General features: G+C 36.6%; 1 protein-coding gene and 1 long non-coding RNA gene across 10 annotated transcripts in view; one reads left to right on the top strand and one right to left on the bottom strand.

Moving 5' to 3' along the window:
- Positions 1 to 12,270, bottom strand: part of LOC128316331 (uncharacterized) — a 37,533-nt gene extending 25,263 nt beyond the window's left edge. Inside the window, exon 1 of the long non-coding RNA XR_008300039.1 lies at positions 4,102 to 12,270. This is a non-coding gene — a long non-coding RNA (uncharacterized LOC128316331). The remainder of the gene's footprint in view (positions 1 to 4,101) is intronic.
- Positions 1 to 13,636, top strand: part of TMEM232 (transmembrane protein 232) — a 206,212-nt gene extending 192,576 nt beyond the window's left edge. For 2 of the 9 annotated variants that reach the window (XM_053225633.1, XM_053225622.1), the window contains exons 13-14: positions 8,871 to 8,964; positions 12,267 to 13,632. In XM_053225633.1, coding sequence (XP_053081608.1) covers positions 8,871 to 8,964; positions 12,267 to 12,458 — 286 coding nt within the window. In that variant the 3' untranslated portion in view covers positions 12,459 to 13,632. Of the gene's footprint in view, positions 1 to 3,667; positions 5,109 to 5,784; positions 5,925 to 8,870; positions 8,965 to 12,266 lie in introns of those variants that run through there. The other 7 variants (XM_053225577.1, XM_053225573.1, XR_008300028.1 and 4 more) reach the window with 6 other exon arrangements.
- Positions 13,637 to 18,997: the final 5,361 nt, after the last annotated feature.

The following is an 18,997-nucleotide window of genomic DNA, read 5'->3' as shown; positions in this document are numbered from 1 at the left end:
AATATTCGGACAGAAAAATAAAAAGAAAACATTGGACTTAAATTATACTTTAGACCAAATGGACCTAACAGACATTTACATAACATTCCACCTAACAGCATCATATTCTTCTCAAGTGCACATGGAACATTGTCCAGGAGAGATCACGTTAGGCCACAAAACATGTATTTAGCAAACTTAAGAGGACTGGAATCATACCAAGTAGTTTTTCCAACTACAGTGTTCTAAAACTATAAAAATCAATAACAGGAGAACAACTGGAAATTCACAAATATGTGAAAATTAAATAACATTCTCCTGAACAACCAATGGATCACAGAAGAAACCAAATGTGAAATCAAAAAAAATATCTTGAAACAAATGAAAATGGAAATACAACATAGCAAAACTTATGGGATGCAGCAAAAGCAGTTCTGAGGGAAGTTTATAGTGATAAATACTTACCTTAAGAGAAAAAGAAAGATCTCAAACAACCTAACTTAATACCTCAAGGAACTAAATGATGAACAAAATAAGCTCAAGGAACTAAATGATGAACAAAATAAGCTTAAGGTAGCAGAAGTAAAGACCTAACAGATCAAAGAAATAAAGGAAATTATAGAGACCAAAAAATGCTAGAAAAGATTAATGAAACTAAGAGCTGTTTTTCTGAAAAAATAATCAAAATTTACAAGCCTTCATCTAGACCCTCCCCCCAGAGAGAGAAGACTCAAATAAATAATAAAAAGTTATGGCATTGCAACAGATACTACAAAAATATAAAGGATTATAAAAGACAACTACGAACAATGATATTCCAGCAAATTGGATAAACTAGAAAAAATGGATAAATTCCTAGAACCATAAAACCTACCAAGAATTAATCATGAAGAGATAGAAAATCTGAACAGACAATAGCAAGTTGATTAAATTAGCAGTCAAACAAAACAAAACAAAACAAAACAAAACAAAACACCTCTCAACAAAGAAAATTCCAGACCAAATGATTTCACTGGTTTGGTTAATTCTACCAAACATTTAAAGAAGAATTAACATTAGTCCTTTTAAAACTCTTATAAAAAAACTAAAGATGAGAGAACACTCTCAAACTCACTTTATGATGCCAGCAGTACCGTGATAACAAAGTCTGATAAGGATACTACAAGAAAAGTACAGGTCATTTATCCTAATGAATATAGATGCAAAAATTCTCAACAACAGACCAGCAAACCAAATTCAACAGCACATTAAAAGGACCATACATCATGATCAAGCAAGATTTATCCCTGGATGCAGGAATGTTTCAACATGTGTAAATCAATAAGTGTGATATAACACATTAATAGAATAAAAGATAAAAATCATATGATCATCTCAATAGATGCAGAAAAGCATTTGACAAATTTCCCATTTTTACTTCATGATAAAAATCCTCAATCAATTGGGTATAAGAGGAACATACCTCACAACATAATAAAGCCTATAAATAACAAGCACACAGCTAACATTGTACTCAATGGTGAAAGCATACTACTAGAAGTCCTAGACAGAGCTGTGAAGCAAGAAAAAGAAATTAAAGACATCCCAAGTCAGAAAGGAAGTACTTAAACGGTCTCTGTTTTGCAGATGACATAATTTTATATGCAGGAAAACAAAAAGGATCCATGAAAAACTATTAGACTAATAAATGAATTCAGTGAAGTTGCAGGATACAAAATCAACATACTAAATCAGTTGCTTTTCTGTACACTGACAATGAACTACCTAGAAATAACCTCTTTTACAAAGCATCAAAAACAATAAAATACTTAGGAATAAATTTAATCAAAGAGGTGAAAGTTCTGTACACTGACAACTTTAAGGCATTGATGAAAAAAACTGAAGAAGATACAAGTCAATAGGAAGATACTCCACGCTTATATATTGGAAGATTTTAACACTGTTAAAATGTGCATACTATCCAAAGCAATATATAGATTCAGTGTAATCCCTATCAAAATGTCAATGGAGTTTTTCACAGAAGTAGAAGAAAAACAAATCCTAAAATTTGTATGAAATTACAAAGGACTTCCATTAGGCAAAGCAATCCTGAGAGAAAAGTTAGAGGCATTACACTTCTCAATTTCAAACTATAGTACAAAGTTATAGTTATCAAAAACGGTATGGTGCTGGCATAAAATCAGAAACATAGACCAATGGAACAGAATGAAAAGCCCGGAAACAAACCCGTGCATATACAGTGAACTATTATTTGATAGGGCAGCCAAGAAAATTCAATGGAAAACAGTTTCTTCAGTAACGAGTGGTGGGAAACTTGGGTATTCATATACAAAAGAATCTATTCATATCCCCCTCCTATACCACTCACAGAATTAATTTGAAACGGATTAAAGACTTAAATATAAGAACTGGAACTGTTAAACTCCTAGAAGAGAACATAAGAAAAAATAACCTCGACATTGGTCTTGGCAACAATTTTTTGGATCTGACCTGAAAAGCAAAGGGAACAAAAGTGAAAATAAGCAAGTGGAACTATATCAAATTAAAAAGCTTCTGCACAGAAAAAGAAAAAACAAATCAAACCATGAAATGGTAACCTATAGAATGGGAGGAAATATCTCCAGAACATCTATGTAGAAAAGAATTTAATATATAAAATAAATAAGGAACTTCTACAACTCAGTAGCAAAACGCCCCAAATAATCCACTAATAAAGTGGGCAAAAGACCTGAACAGACATTTTTCCAAAGAAGACAAATGGCCAAAAAGTACAAAAAAAAAAAAAATGTGCTTATTATCACTAATCAAATCAAAACCACAATGGGATATTACCTTATACTTGTTAGGATGTTATCAAAAAGATAAAAGATAACAAGTGTTGACAAGAATGTGGAGAAAAGGGAATCCTTGCACACTCTTGATGGGAATGTACAATGGGTACAGCTGTTACGGAAAATAGTATGGAGGTCCTCAAAAATTTAAAATAGAACTGCAGTGTGATCCAGCAATTCCACTTCTGGGTATATAGCCAAAGGAAACAAAATCACTATCTCAAAAAGATATCTGTGCCCCCATATTCATTGCAGCATTGTTTACAACAGCCAAGACATGGAAACAACCTAAGTATGCACTGACAGATAAATAAAGGAATGTGGTATATATGCATGATGGAATATTATCTAGCCATAAAAGGAGAAGAAAATTCTGCCATTTGTGACGGCATTTGTGACGGTTGACCTTGAGGGCATTATGGAAGTGAAATATGAAATAAGCCCAACAGAGAAAAGCAAATACTGTAACATCTCACTTACATGTGGACTCTAAAAAAGCAGAACTCATAGAAACAGAGTAGACTGGTATTTGCCAGGGGTTGGAGGAAGGGGGAAATGGGGAGACCTTTATCAAAGGGTACAAACTTGTAGTTATAAGAGGATTAAGTTCTGAAGATCTAATATATAGCACGGTAACATTGTTAACGTAGTTAGCAATACTGTGTTATATACTTGAATAGTGCTAAGAGAGTAGATCTTAAATGTTCCCATCACATACAAAAGTGCTAGTTATGTGAAATGACAGAGGTGCTACCTAATTTTGTGGTAGTCATTTTGTAATATATACCTGTATTAAATCATCATGTTGTATATCTTAAATTGACACAGTGTTATATATCAATTATATCTCAATAAAGCTGAAATAAAAAGAAGAAACTGCAGTAGAACTGAGGAAGTCTTTGAAGAAATAAGTTGGTTAAGGAGAGTATTCTAGTAGCCAAATAATGAAAATTTAAGCTTCCCAAAAGGGAAAAAGAAGTATACAATTGATTGGAACAAGTTTGGAATCAGTGAAAAGTGATACATCCACAATGTTTTTGAGGATCATAAATCTATGATGAACATCAAAAGGAAAATAAAATATACTAGAAAAAATGCCAGCCAATGAGTCTGGGTGCCCAGTTTCTCTCCAATCAACCAATCAATCAATCAGTGTGTGATAAAGGGGTAAGTCATTGAATTGCTAAACAAGGAGGTAGTTCTGTGGGTTGTTTAAAAATACAGTTTCTTTCCCTCATTGGGTAATTCCAAAGGTTATTTTAGTCTGCTTGAGATAAAAGCAACCTTTTACCTGCTAAGTTGATACTTCAACACTGAATCATAGGTCAGAGTGTGAAATGCAGGATTACAGAAGCCTGAGACATGGGCATGCCACATGTTTCTGGGGAATACCTCCTGTATGATGGGATGTTCACTCCATACTTGTATATCCTCAGAAAATCTTGGGAACCCGAGAAACCACAATTTTGTTTAAAAAACTGTGTTATCCCTTATTTTTTCTTTTTGTCTATTTTGGCAAATATCTCTGAACATTTCCCATCTTTGACATATTAAAAAAACTGAACATGTCCTAAATGTGTCTTTTACTCAGTCCATAAACATACTAGTGGGACAACCATGCATAATTCATTCAGGAAATCTTCTCTTACCTCCTACCTCTGTACTCCACAAAACCCTATTTTACTATTTTATAGAAGTTTTTTTTTTTTTCAGTGTACTGTAGATTTCTGTTTACATGTCTGCAACCCATCTGAACTTCGAATTTCTAGAGCATGGTATGCAAGTTTAAAAAAAATGTTTTTTCTTCCAGTCCTTACAATAACTTGCCTCTCACAATAAATGTGGAACATATGAATGAATGAGTGAATAAATGAGTCACCCACTGTTCCCGTAAGTGTATTTTAGGTTCCATCCTTCTGAGTCCAAGTACTTCTCATATGAGTCCTTTGATTCCTTCATCCCTGTCTGTACTTCTGCTTTGTTACTTGTAGTGGGTTGAATTGTGTCCTCCAAAAGATATGTCTAAGTTTCGAGACTCCATACTTGTCAATGTGACTTTATTTGGGTAACTAAGATAAAGATCCCTTACTAAAGATAAAGATGAGGTCATCTTGAATTAGGATGTGTCAAAAATTGCACTGGAAATTAAACAGACAAAGAAGACTTTATTCAAGTCTTGCAATATAGAAGAGAGATTGAATTAGACTCCCTTGAAACAAAAGACAGGAGGATTTTTAGTGCTGAAGTGAGGTAGTGGAAAAGTACTGGAGGATGTTAGAGGAGCGGGGGTGGGGGGGTTGGGGGGCAATGTGATGAGGTCATCTGTGCTTGCTAATTGTCAATTTCTAGGTTAAGCTCCTACCCTATCACAGATACTGGAGGACAGGGGCACTATCTTTCTTGATTGATTGTATTTTAAAGGTATGGTCAGGGACCCAGGGTCAGTAAGAAGCCTTGTCTAAGGTTTAGTCAAGCTGAGGGGAAAGTTAAGGCTGTCTTGGTCATGTGGGCCTTATATCCGGTGACAATGTCCTTGTGTTCTTATGAATGAGAGATGGAAAATAGAAGACATTCAGAAACACAGAGAAGGTCACATGAAGATGGAGAAAATGGGAGTGTTGTGTCTATAAACCAAGGAATGCTAAGGATTTCTCACAGCCATTGGAGGCTAAGAGTGGCATGCAATATGTTTTCCCCAGAGCCTCCAGAGGAACCCACCTTGCCAACACGATTAAGATCTTTTGGACTCAAGGACTGGGAGAGAATGGATTTCTGTTTTGTTAAGGCGATCAATTTGTGGTAATTTGTTATGGCAGACCTAGGATTGTCATACAAGAAATTTATGGAAAGGTTTCTCTCCAATTCCCATTTAACTCCAAAAAGTCAAAATTGTACATCTCATTCATGACGTACCTTACATGTTTTGTTCCTGCATCCTTTTTTTCTTTTCTTTTTTTCCTCTTTTTGGTACCAGCCAAAAGCCATGGCTTCCTCCTCTGAATTCTTTTGATAATGCTGATGATAAGGGTAAAAAAGCTGGAACTTGTTTAGTATTTGCTCCATCAAACATGCTTTATGTCTTATCCTTCTTAATCCTCATAAAGATATAACAAGGTAGGTACCATTATCTTTTTATATTAAAAATGAAGACACTGAGGAACATAAGGATTAAATAGTACTAAGTAGCAGAATGAAAATTTGCTTTGAGATCTGACTGCAGAGCCCTGTGCTTAACCATTTTACTGTATTTTTCAGTTTATATAATTGAATGTTTATCTTTCTTATGTCTCATGTTGTCTCCTATTATAGTTATCTACTCATTTTTCTTTTTTAGTATAAACTATTCAGCTGAGATAACTAAAAATCACAGATGCCCAAGCATATCCATTTAATCTTCCTATTTTAAAGGTTTTCTAATATTATTTATATTGTGATGCATTTCTTTCAACTTTTATGATTCAAGAAGTAATTGAGGAAACTTGCTTGAACACTTTTAACCTTTAAATAATTTTTTAATGTTCAATTTTGAGAGAGAGAGAGAGAGACAGAGTGTGAGCAGGGGAGGGGCAGAGAGAGAGGGAGACACAGAATCTGAAGCAGGCTCCAGGCTCTGAGCTTTCAGCACAGAGCCCGATGCAGGGCTTGAACTCATGATCCATGAGATCATGACCTGAGTTGAAGTCAGACACTTAACTGACTGAGCCACCCAGGCACCCCAACCTTTAAATAATTTAAAAGTTCTGTCTTATTTATCTTTTCACAGAATTTAGCACAATTCTTTGAATATCAGAAATGCCCAAATTTTACTGAATGAATACAGTTAACCCAAGGATCTGCCCCTATATGTCCCCAAATTCCTCAGCATTCTAGGATCATATTTTTCTTTAATATTTTAATAGAATGGCTCAAGCCCCTATTGGACATGTGGTGGGAAGCCCATTGCTCTTCTGCCCCATAATACTTCTGAGTCTTGCAAGTTGGGGGAGGAGTCCATATATGTTCTCTGCTCACCTACCACTTGAGTTGTTTTCCTTTGAACTCCTGCTATCAGTTTCATTCTGTGACTTGTCTCCTGGGATTGCAATCCTCTTGCTGTCCTGGGTACTGTTCCACTGATGTAAGAGTGCTATCTGGGAGACGCTTACTGATGGCTTGGACTGTAAAGGGGATTAAAGCATATCCCAGCTTTAATTTATTCATTCAAGAATTCACCAAACATACTAGCATTCATTGAGTGTCTGGTGGCACTGTGGTAGGCACTGGGGAGACCAATAATAAACAAATGAAGTCCTCACATTCATGTTGCCCATACTCTACTCAGGAAAACAAAACTCAGTCAGGCACACAAATGAATGTAAAATTACAATGGAGGTAAGTATGATGAAGGAAAGGCCCCTGATGGACTGAGGGCTATGGTAGTGGGCTTGCACAGAGAGTGGAAGGGTAAGTGTACGTTAGCCAGCCTGTGGCAGAGAGCAGCAGGAGAGAAAGGCACTGGAGAAAGGGTGACAGCACATGGAAACCATAGTAGGGTGGGGCAGGATACACTGCAGCAACTACAAAAATGTCCATGTGCTAGAAACATACAGATGCAGGCCAAGAAGAGAAGTGAGTCTGGAAAAAACATGCAAAGCCACTTTGCCAAGTGCACAGTCTACTTCAGGCTTTCTTGACAATAAATGTGATCTAAATCCTAAAGTTAAGTGGGAGTTCTTAAACAGTTTGAAGTAGGGAATTGACATGATTCCCTTTGTATTTTGAAAAAAGTTCTGGCTACTGTATACAGATGAGACTAAAAAGGGTGAGGCGTGGTGGATGCAGGGATTCAAAAAAGGAAGTGTTGGTCCAGGTGAAAGATGATGGTTCAGACCAAGGAAATGATGGTGGAAATGTAGATAAATGGAAAGATTTCAGAAGCATTTAGTGCCGCATAAAGCAAGAGGACCTAGTGATATGAGGGAAACATAGGATGTCAAATGTACAAAGCTCACTAAAATTTGCTGGATAGACAGGAAATTGCAAAAATTACACTAGACATTGCTGTCTTAAAAAGTGATCAGACTTTTCTGAATATGGAAAATGTTCATGGGCTATGTCTCTCCTTAGCTTCTTGCCTAAGAGCTTTTCCTTAAACCCACTTTCTCTCCTCTAAAACCATATTCTCTACAACCATTTTGTTGCTTTACGTATTTCTGGATTCACAACAATTTCTTCATAATAATTGTAACATAATGCAACTATTATGTGGACAATTTAACACTAAGTCTCCACTAGTTTAGAGCCTAGGTTTGCACTGCCAACATTTCTATTGAACTGTTTGTAAACTGTTTGCCATAGTTGCACCCTTAGTACTACAAAGACCTTGGAGAAGTACTGAAATCACAGCATTTTTTGCTTTTTTTTTAGTATATCTTAGATCAAATTCTTAGGCTTAGACTTTCACCAGACTTTCCAGGGTCATGGGGTTATGTATGGCTATGGGAACTTTAATCTCCCCATTGGACAAAATTTATGTCATGCTTCCTTAAACCCTTCATTTCCTATCATCTCCTGTGCTACTGAATATACCTCCTAGGAGAAGATAACTTTTTTAAAAAATTTATTTTGGGGGTGGGGGGGTGAGAGAGAGAGAGAGAGAGAGAGAGAGAGAGAGAGAATGAATGAATGCAAGCATGAGCTGGGAAGGGGCAGAGAGAGAGGGAAAGAGAGAATCCCAAGCAGGCTCCACACTGTGTGGGGTTTGAACTCATGAACTATGAAATTGTGACCTTAGCCAAAGCCAAAAGTATGAATGAGTACCCAAGCATCCCAAAGATTACCTTTTTATTATTTTCTAGTTCTGATACTATATATCATTCTCTACCTTCTAAAATGTCAGTTTAGGTAACCCAACATTATTTATAGAAACTAAAAGCTATAGATAGTAGTCTACAAAGAATAAGTACTTGATGTTAACAATGTAGAGTCAAAATGCTGTGTAATGAATTATGACTTGAAAATCCATATATTCCTGGAAGGAGAACTATCTATACCTAATATTGTTCTTGTGCTCTTTTGAAGGGAACATCCTTCTTTATCAGAACTTCCCATGTTTTCTTATCCGGATTTCTTCACCAGAGCTGATGAAGAATTGGCAAGAATAATTGACCATCATGTAAGATTGACTTCCTTAAACTAGCAGCAAAACCTTTGTTCTTTAAATGCACTTTGAATTAGAAAGTGCAGTTCTGAGACTAAAACATTAACACATCAAACTTAGAAATGAAGCCATGATTAGGCATTGCCAAACTTAATTATATCTTACTGTGCTGTATATATACTTCAGTGCCTTTATTGGGTTACAGAAAATTTGGCTTTCTGTCATTTGTAAAATACTAGCCTTATCATGCTTCCTGAATTTAGTTCTGATTTCTTGTGACAAGGATCTGGTATTGAACACTGAACACTGATTTCTTTTATAATGTGGTTTTAGTAATGGAACAAAAATCTTTTGGCTCAATTTTTGGTGATCATTATTTACCCCTGAAATATTAGACTTTAATCACTTTGTTCTTGGTATGAGTTAAACAGTGGCAATTCAAGGCCATTCACTTAAGACACCTTAATCCACTCAGCTATATTTAGTTCATGATTTATGAAATAATTTTGTAACTTTTTAAGAGTAGAGTTGGAGTAGAAGAGAAAATACTTATTTTCTCTTTTTCTTTGAATACAGTATGGACTCAATAGCGTATAGAATATGTTTAATTAATTGTATCATGCTTTTATTCACTAATGAAGTTTCTGCGAAACCAATATATTATATATACAGAACATTATACAAATTTTGTAATGGTTTATAAGTTGCAGCATCTCTATTTCACTATTCACTTCAACTAAATGGTCTAGGATAGATGATAAGGGATAGCAAATAGCCAATGTGTATATACACGTATATGTAGTGTAGTTTTAATAACAGAACAAAAACCTTTTGACTGAATTTTCAGTGACAGTTTTTTAGCCTTGAAAGATTGATAAGACTTGAATCATTTTGTAATTAAACACATCTGCCTAGGGCTAGTTCAAGAGACAGAGGACATCCTTTTGAATGGTGGAGAGGAGGCAGGTAGTAGCGCCTAAAAACCTTCATCTTTTTCTCTTTCCAAGGATGTAAGCATTATCGAAGTAATTGCTGCCACGGATCTGTTTATAGTGTATTCGCGGAAGTGTAAAGGAATTCTTTCTCAAAATATGTTTGACAGTTAGTAGAACCCAAATTGTTTGATGGGTGGCTAGCCTAATCCAATAGTCTTCAGTATTGGTTGGAGAAGGTTATGGAAGTTTCTCCTGGTAGCACATTTCAAAAAATATTCATGTATATATCATTTCCTTTCAGATAGCTATAGCAGTAGTGCTCTATACTTATATTTGCTTTTACATTAGTTAATGTGGTCTTCACAACAAGCCTGTAAAACATTTATAAAAAAGAAGAATGGTAGTTTACAATGCAGTTATTTGCCTAGGGTTTGAAGATAGTAAATGACTAACGTTTTTTGAGTCTACACACAAAACCAGATTTCCAGACTTCAAATCCACTTTTCTTCTCTGGTTTTCATAGTTGCTTAATTTCTTGGTTTATAATTCCTAACCTTAACAGGGCGGAAAGGTGGAATCTGTGGTATTGACAAGAAACAAAAACCTACAAGTTTAGTTGTCGCATTAAGTCAGTTGAATACTATGAAGTGGCCATATTAAGCAAATAATAAGGCAGATACCTCTAATTATTCAGCATATATTAAAGTGCCATGTGCACTGCTGGTATTCTATACTATGGTGATTAAAATCCTGACTGAGTGGGTTAAATAAAGCAGTAAATAGTGCTTCCATTTCCCATCAACTTCAACCATATCTGCATCCTCCTTCTTGCTGCCACAATCGATGATAACAGTATCAGATAAAGTAAAGACAAGACAATGGTTTATCCAAATTGAATTTGTCATGGTCAAGAGAGACAGAATGGGGAAGAAAAGTTTACTTTTTTTCCTGGGAATACCAGGAAGAAAGATAATAATGTTGTGGTGAATTCCAACCATGCCAAGTTCTAACAAGAGAGTGAGCTAAGAGAGAGGTAGAGAGAGCTGCCTCCTGGACATTAGCGATATGATACCCCATTACCACTTTTATACATGCTGTTTGGGAAACCAAAGGGTTCTATTTTGCTGAGAGTTCTTAAGAATTAATCCTCTGTTGATTTTTCACAATGTAAAGATCAAGGTCACGAAGTACATTGAGATCTCCCATATAAGGTAGATTAGTTGCCTTTGTTTATGGATACTGTCATTATTACATCAACTACCACTTTTATGCTACAACATAAATTTGGTAGTTTTGTCAAACAATATTATTATTTAGTTTGTTATATGACAAAAATTATATGTCACAGATGGGTATCATAGTTATCAAAGTAACATGTGTATTTCCTATGTCTTAAAATTTAACTTGGGGTAAGAAAAATGAGTATTTTATTATGCTTTTTCATTTAATATTTACTCTGAGTGTATTGACATTTAAAAAAATGTATTACCTTTGGAAAGCTGAGTTTTTTTTTTAACTCTGTGGTTTAGTCCTGTTTATTAATATCTATAGATCTCAAATAATAGTTATAATTCACAGCACTAGTCTATAGTAATTTGTAAGTTAATTGGTAGGTGCTTAAGCATTGTCTGATCGTTTGTGAGTATGGACAGACTGAGGGTGACAAAATGAGCAAGGGTAGGAAGTGTCTAGGAACTTCCAACATTTCATGCTAAGAGTCTTTGTGCCCTGAATTTTTTACCCGGAGAGATTACCACCTCTTTCACTCATTCCTTCATTAAAAATAGTAGAAGGGGAAAAGGGTCCTCATGATGATGTCTGGTTGATTTGAGGTCCTTACTTCTAACTACTGATTCCTAGAATTTTGCCTCCAGATGATGCTGTTATTATTGTCATGATTAACATGCTCAATTGAAGTGAATCCTTTAGAAGTCTTTGTATTTGCTGCAGAATCAGCATTTGTCTGCCCATCAATTTTATTTTCTACTTCATATGTAATAGTATTATAATTTTTACCTTTAACATTAATTTGGCTTTTCTTCTTGTTTTGCTTTGGCTTGATTTTTTATTTTCTGATTCCATGCTATCATGTAAATATCCGTATTGATGAAAAACTGAAATTCCTTTGTAACATAAAAATGTAAACCTTATTTTCTCTTTTTTCTCTCTTTTTTTGGGGGGAGGGGAGGGGAGCAGAATTGTATACTTACTAATAGATGGCTTATATATTTTTCCAGTTATGGTAGGGTTTAAGTTCCTTAAGAATATCTGTGAGAAAAACTGAGAAGATAATTGGATAATAGAATCTGCATCTTAAGAAGCTAAACTGATGTATTTTTTCATGGAAATTCATATGTAAATGACACTTTCTCTCTGTGACAGTGGCAGGAAGAGCTAAAGATCCGACGGAAAGAAGATGCAATATGCGAGGCCCAAGAATGTAAAGACAAAGAGTTAGAGGAAAAAAATCACTTCAGAGAAATTATGAAGAGAAGAGAAGAGAAACTACACAAGCAAACCAAACCCTACGAGCTTCCTCCTAGGACTGAAGTAATTTCATTAGAAATAAAATGACCCCCCCACCCCCGCCCCAAATTGAAGTCCATAATGCCAGAAATTCATTGCATGAAAGAGACCAAGCTAGCTAGATATTAGGAAAAATTTCTTCTAATTAATTGGAAGCCATTTCTTAGGAGTTGTTATCCTGGTGCAGACTCTTTAATAGTTCTATCTTAGTCCTAAATTAGCAGCTCTTAATCACATTTGAGTGAAGTGATTTTACTAGTTAAACTTTTCCAAGAACACGGCTAGAGCTTTTCCTAATTGACTTTTTTCTTGTGATCATATAGCATATTTAATCAATGATTCTCAGAGTATTGATTTTTCATCAGACGGTTAGATGGAAGTGAATTACAAATTATTAGTCACATTTAAGGATTATTTCTCGAAAACAGAATGAGCACCAACTGATACTCCTATATTACTTATTATACAAATAAAAGAAGTAAGGCACTTGCTTGGATTTGTATTTCATAGTCAATCAACACCACATCAAACTATATGTCAGAAACTTGAATTTGATATACTATAGAAGATATACAAATCTGGAGGGGCCAGATATCTCAGAATGATTTGGTCTTTAGCACATACCAAAGGAGACCCCTGATTGACAGTGGTTTTACTTTGCAAGATGAGTTTATGAGGATGGATGTGGATGGTCCTGGAAGGCACAGTAACACTTACCAGAGGGATTCATCCAGTTAGAAGTCATTTTTTAAAAGGCACTTCACTTCCTCTGAAGCTCTCAATCTATGGGTAAGAGTATTGGGTTGGGATTCCTGTGATGGCTTACATTCCTTTTCTGAAAAATATAGATAATAATCACACCTCAATTTCACACAGGTGACTTGCTGATACTCAAGAGACAGTTAGCTTATTAGGGATATTAAACTCAAATGCCTACCAGCTCCAGAAGGTAACAGAAGTTACAGAGTGAAAGGGGCTATGGAATACCTACGCTATATAAAGAAAGTTCCTAGCACTCGGCTACACTCTGCAATGTATGGTCAGTAATACAGGATCATACAGTCTTTCCAGAAGAAGTTCTCAAATAGGATTATTTTTTAAAATAAAAGTTGCTAGGGGTACCTGGGTGGCTCAGTCAGTTGAGCATCTGACTTAGGCTCAGGTCATGATCTCACGGTTTGTGGGTTGGAGCCCCGCCTCGGGCTCTGTGTTGACAGCTCAGAGCCTAGAACTTGCTTCAGAATCTTTGTCTCCTTCTCTGTCTGCCCCTCCCCGCTTACTCTCTCTCTCTCTCAAAAATAAACATTAAAAAAAAAACTTAAAAAAATAATGAAATAAAAGTTGCTTAATTTAAGATGGTGGCAACTAATTTTTTTTAAAGAAAAAATCATATAATTTAGGGTTAAATTTGACATATGGGCCACAAGTTTGTGACCCATATTATGTGAACTTACAGTGTCAATCTTTGTTTAACATAACAATAACACGTAGTAGAAAATGGAAGGTGGGAAGGGTGTTTTTATTATGATTCCCTATAGGGCTGTTTCAAATCTATGTTGCTCTTCCCAAACCCTTTGTGTCATCCTTGTCTCCTCTTACATAGAGTAAGTCAGTTCTCAGATATAATACCTCCCAATGCACCTTTCCAAATACCTTCATTAATATGTGCTTTCTCCACATGTGAAAAGAAATCTCTCCTACAGTCTCCTTTCCCTGAATTTCACCCCTTTCAAAATCTTCCTCTATCAGCTATTCACTATCCCCCTTGAAGAGCTCCTTATCACTCACTCCTATCCAGGGAGGTCTCAATTTTCTACCATCCTTCCTACCAAACTACTCTCTCCATCAGTCCCTCAGTGATAGCAGCCTTTCTAGACTGCCCTTTTAAGTCATAACTTTTCTGATGATTTGTAAGAGAGGGAACCACTGGGCCGTGAGCTGTGGGGAGGGACTCTGGACATCTCACTGCTACTTTCAAGAATTTCAGCAAATCCTGCTGTTTCACAACCCCTTTCGTAGAAGCCTCCTGCTTCCAATTTCTGTACTGTTCCTTCTCTGGGGCACTGACTGGTCTGCCTTAGGGCTTCCTCACTGTAGACTCAGGGTCATTTACTTATTTTTCTGCCCTGCTTAGTCTGTTCCCAATTGTTCACCTGTTTTCTAACTTCCACGTTTTTCTTAGTATTACTAATGTGTTATCTTCTTTTCTCCTTATGGATTTATGCCTTTAAAAAAAGTAATTCTGGGGTGCCTGGGTGGCTCAGTCAGTTGAGCATCCGACTTTGGCTCAGGTCATGATCTTGCAGTTTGTGAGTTCAAGCCCCACATCGGGCTCTGTGCTGACAGCTCAGAGCCTGGAGCCTGCTTCGGATTCTGTGTCTCCCTCTCTGCCCCTCCCTCACTCATGCTAAGTATCACTCTGTCGCTCAACAATGAATAAACATTAAAAATGTTTTAAATAAAAGTAATTCTTTTTCTATCACAGTAGTGGAGATTTGTAAGGGAGCAAAGAATACACACACGTATAAATATATAGAGAAAGAGATGATTAATCAGAATGCTTATACCTTTATTCTTAAATTATTCTCTAAAATTCTTTTTTCTTATACTTTAAAATTCATAGAATCTAGGAACACATCTCTCTCTTGGTTTTCCTCGTATATCCTTAAATTTTAGCAAAGGCTGTGGTTCATAGATCAGGGTTCACATTCTAGCTATGCCTCCTACTAGCTATGAAACACTGGGTATGTCACTGAACCCAGTGGAGCTTCAGTTTACTCATCTATAAAATGGGTACAGGGGGAGGAGCCAAGATGGCAGAATAGCATGGAAGCTTTTTGTGTGTCTCGCATCCATGAAATACAGCCAGACCAACACTAAACCATCCTGCACACCTAGAAACCTGATTGGAGGATCAACACAACAATCTGCACAACCTGAACCACAGAATTCAGCAGGTACGTGGCGCAGAGAGCTGAAGTTGGGGAGCGAGAAGCTGCAATAGGTAGGGAACCGTTTATGCGGGTGGAGAGAGGACAGAGACTGGGGAGGCAGGGGGATACGGAACAAGCACCCCTCCCCAAAAGCAGCTGGAGAGAAAGTAGAAAATTGTAAACAGCCACAGGGACTAAACTAAAAAGGGAGAAAGGGGAGGGTTTAAATTCCATTAAGACTGTAAACAAGGGGAGCACAAAGGCTGCATCTCGATACCTGGTGGTGCTCTGGTGGGAAGGGCGAATCCCCAGGAGCAGAGTGGGGTCTGAGAGGTTCTTGGGCCACATGGGGAGAAGCGGTTCCACTGCTGGAAGGACATTTGGTAGAGACTGTTGGAGCCACCTGGTCCCAGCAGACCCCAGAAGGCGGCCACATTTGCTGGTGCTGGAACAAGATCGTTAAGGGTGAAGCCTGGTGCCAGATGTATGTTGTGATTTTCCATAATCCCTGAGGTGCTGCTGCTACACTGTCTCAAGAGCATTTTCTGGGACAGGCTGGCACCTGGCCGCAGTCTCAGGGCACTGGCAACAACAGGGTCCAGTGAGCATACCTGGGTGCAGCCGATACTCAGCCACTGCTCATTGGGCCATTGCTCAGTGAGACCCTCCCACAGAGGGTGGAGCGGGTCAAGGGCGCAGTCCTTCGGAAGTCAGGGGCCAGGGAAAGTAGCCGCATCTGAGACAAAACTTGGGAGAGAGGTGCTGCCTGGGGCCTGGTCAGGGAGAATGGAAAAGCGGGGAGTGGACGAGAGCCGAAGACGGAGGACCGGTGTGCGACTGCTGATCCAGGAGAACAGTTTGGGTGGCTGGGTGGCGCCATTTTTCAGCGCCCCCACGCATGCACATGCGCGCCAACAAGCACCGCAACAATTCACCCCAGTAGGCCAGCAGCGCCATCTAGGGGAGAGCAGAGCTGTTACACTGAGCCCTGCCCAACTGGGCCAACTTTGCTCTTCAAGAACAAAGTCTCACCACGGGCTTAATTCATGGACTATAAAGAGCTACATAGACTGACTTCTAGGGGAAAAAAGCAATTTCAGTCCTACTTCAATCTGTTAGTAGGTTCATCTATTATATTTTCTTTCTTTTTTATTTTTCATTTTCCTTTTTCTCTTTTACAATTCTTTTCTTTTTCTTGAATGCAGAAAGAGAAAAAATACATTTTTATTTTCAATTTTTATTAAAAATATCTTTTTTATTACTATATTTTTTACTTTTGTGTAAATTTCAAATTCTACTTTGCTTTGATCATTTTATTTTAGTCTACTTCAGTGTACTCACCTTTTCAAGTTTTCAGTTTCCTTTTTTTCTTTTTTTCTCTTTTTCATTTCTTTTCTTTTTCTTGAATGCAGAAAGAGAAAAACCTCATTTTTATTTTCAATTTCTATTAATATTTTTAAATTTTATTACCATATTTTTTGCTTTTATATAAATTTTTTCAAATTCTATTTTACTTCCATCATTTTATTTTAGTCTACTACAATGTATTCACTTTTCAAATTTTCAAACGATTTCTTTTTTTAATCTTTTTTCTTTTTTGTTTTTTTTTCTAAATACACAAAATGAAAAATTCATATTTTTAATTTTTATTAAAAATATTTTTCTTTAAATTTTTTTCTACTATATTCTTTACTTTTGTGTATATTTCTTCAAATTCTATTTTACCCCCATCATCTCATTTTAGTCTACTTCAGTGTATTCATTTTTTAAAATTCTCAACCGATTTCCTTCCTCCCCCCCCTTTTTTTTCTCTAATCTGTCAAACCACTTTCAACACCCAGACCAAAACACAACTAGGATCTAGCATCATCTATTAGATTTTTTTGTGTGTGTGTTTTTAATTTTTAATTTGAATATTTTTTAAGTTTAATTTCTTTAATTTTAATTTTTTTACCTCATTAATTCTTTTTCTCCCTTCAAAATGACAAAACAAAGGAATTCACTCCAAAAGAAAGAGCATGAGGAAACGACAGCCAGGGATTTAACCAACACAGATACAAGCAAGATGTCTGAAACAGAATTTAGAATCACGATAATAAGAATACTAGCTGGAGTTGAAAATAGATTAGAATCCCTTTCTGCAGAGATAAAAGAAGTAAAAAATAGCCTGAATGAAATTAAAAATGCTATAACTGAGCTGCAATCATGGATGGATGCAGCAGCGGTAAGGATGGATGAGGCAGAACAGAGAATCAGCGGTATAGAGGACAGAGAATAACGAAGCAGAAAAAAAAGAGGGAGATTAAGGCAAAAGAGCATGATTTAAGAATTAGAGAAATCAGTGACTCATTAAAAAGGAACAACATCAGAATCATAGGGGTCCCAAAAGAGGAAGAGAGAGAAATAGGGGTAGAAGGGTTATGTGAGCAAATCATAGCAGAAAACTTTCCTAACCTGGGAAAGACACAGACATCAAAATCCAGGAAGCACAGAGGACTCCCATTAGATTCAACAAAAACTGATCATCAACAAGGCATATCATAGTCAAATTCACACAACACTCAGGCAAGGAAAGAATCATGAAAGCAGCAAGGGAAAAAAAGTCCCTAACCTACAAGGGAAGACAGATCAGGTTTGCAGCAGACCTATCCACAGAAACATGGCAGGCCAGAAAGGAGTGGCGGGATATATTCAATGTGCTGAATCAGAAAAATATGCAGCCAAGAATTCCTTATCCAGCAAGGCTGTCATTCAAAATAGAAGGAGAGATAAAAAGTTTCCCAAACAAAAATTAAAGGAGTTTGTGACCACTAAACCAGCCCTGCAAGAAATATTAAGGGGGACTCTCTGAGGGGAGAAAAGATGAAAATATTTATAAATAAATAAATATATACATACATACATACACACCAAAAGCAACAAAAGATTCGAAAGGACCAGAGAACACCACCAGAAACTCCAACTCTACAAGCATCATAATGGCAATAAATTCATATCTTTCAGTACTCTAAACGTCAATGGACTCAATACTCCAATCAAAAGACATAGGGTAACAATGGATAAGAAAACAAGATCCATCTATATGCTGTTTACGAGAGACCCACTTTAGACCTAAAAACACCTTTAGATTGAAAATAAGGGGATGGAGAACCATCTATCATGCTAATGGTCAACAAAAGAAAGCCAGAATAGCCATACTTATATCAGACAATCTAGACTTTAAAATAAAGACTGTATCAAGAGATGCAGAAAGGCATTATATCATAATCAAGGGGGTCTATCCACCAAGAAGACCCAACAATTGTAAACATTTATGCGCCAAATGTGGCAACACCCAAATATATAAATCAATTAATCACAAACATAAAGAAACTCATCAGTAGTAATACTATAATAGTAGGAGACTTCAACACCCCACTCACAACAATGGACAGAATATATAATCAAAAAATCAACAAGGAAACAAAGGCTTTGAATGACACACTGGACCAGATGGACTTAACAGATATATTCAGAACATTTCATCCTAAAGCAGCAGAATATACATTCTTCTCCAGTGCACATGGAACATTTCCAGAATAGACCATATACTGGGACACAAATCAGCCCTAAGAAAGTACAGAAAGATCGAGATGATACCATGCATATTTTCAG

Source organism: Acinonyx jubatus, chromosome A1 (genome assembly GCF_027475565.1).
Source record: "Acinonyx jubatus isolate Ajub_Pintada_27869175 chromosome A1, VMU_Ajub_asm_v1.0, whole genome shotgun sequence".
NCBI classification, from domain to species: Eukaryota; Metazoa; Chordata; class Mammalia; order Carnivora; family Felidae; genus Acinonyx; species Acinonyx jubatus.
Note: the sequence above shows the minus strand (reverse complement) of the source record. Positions and strands in the feature narration are given on the sequence as shown.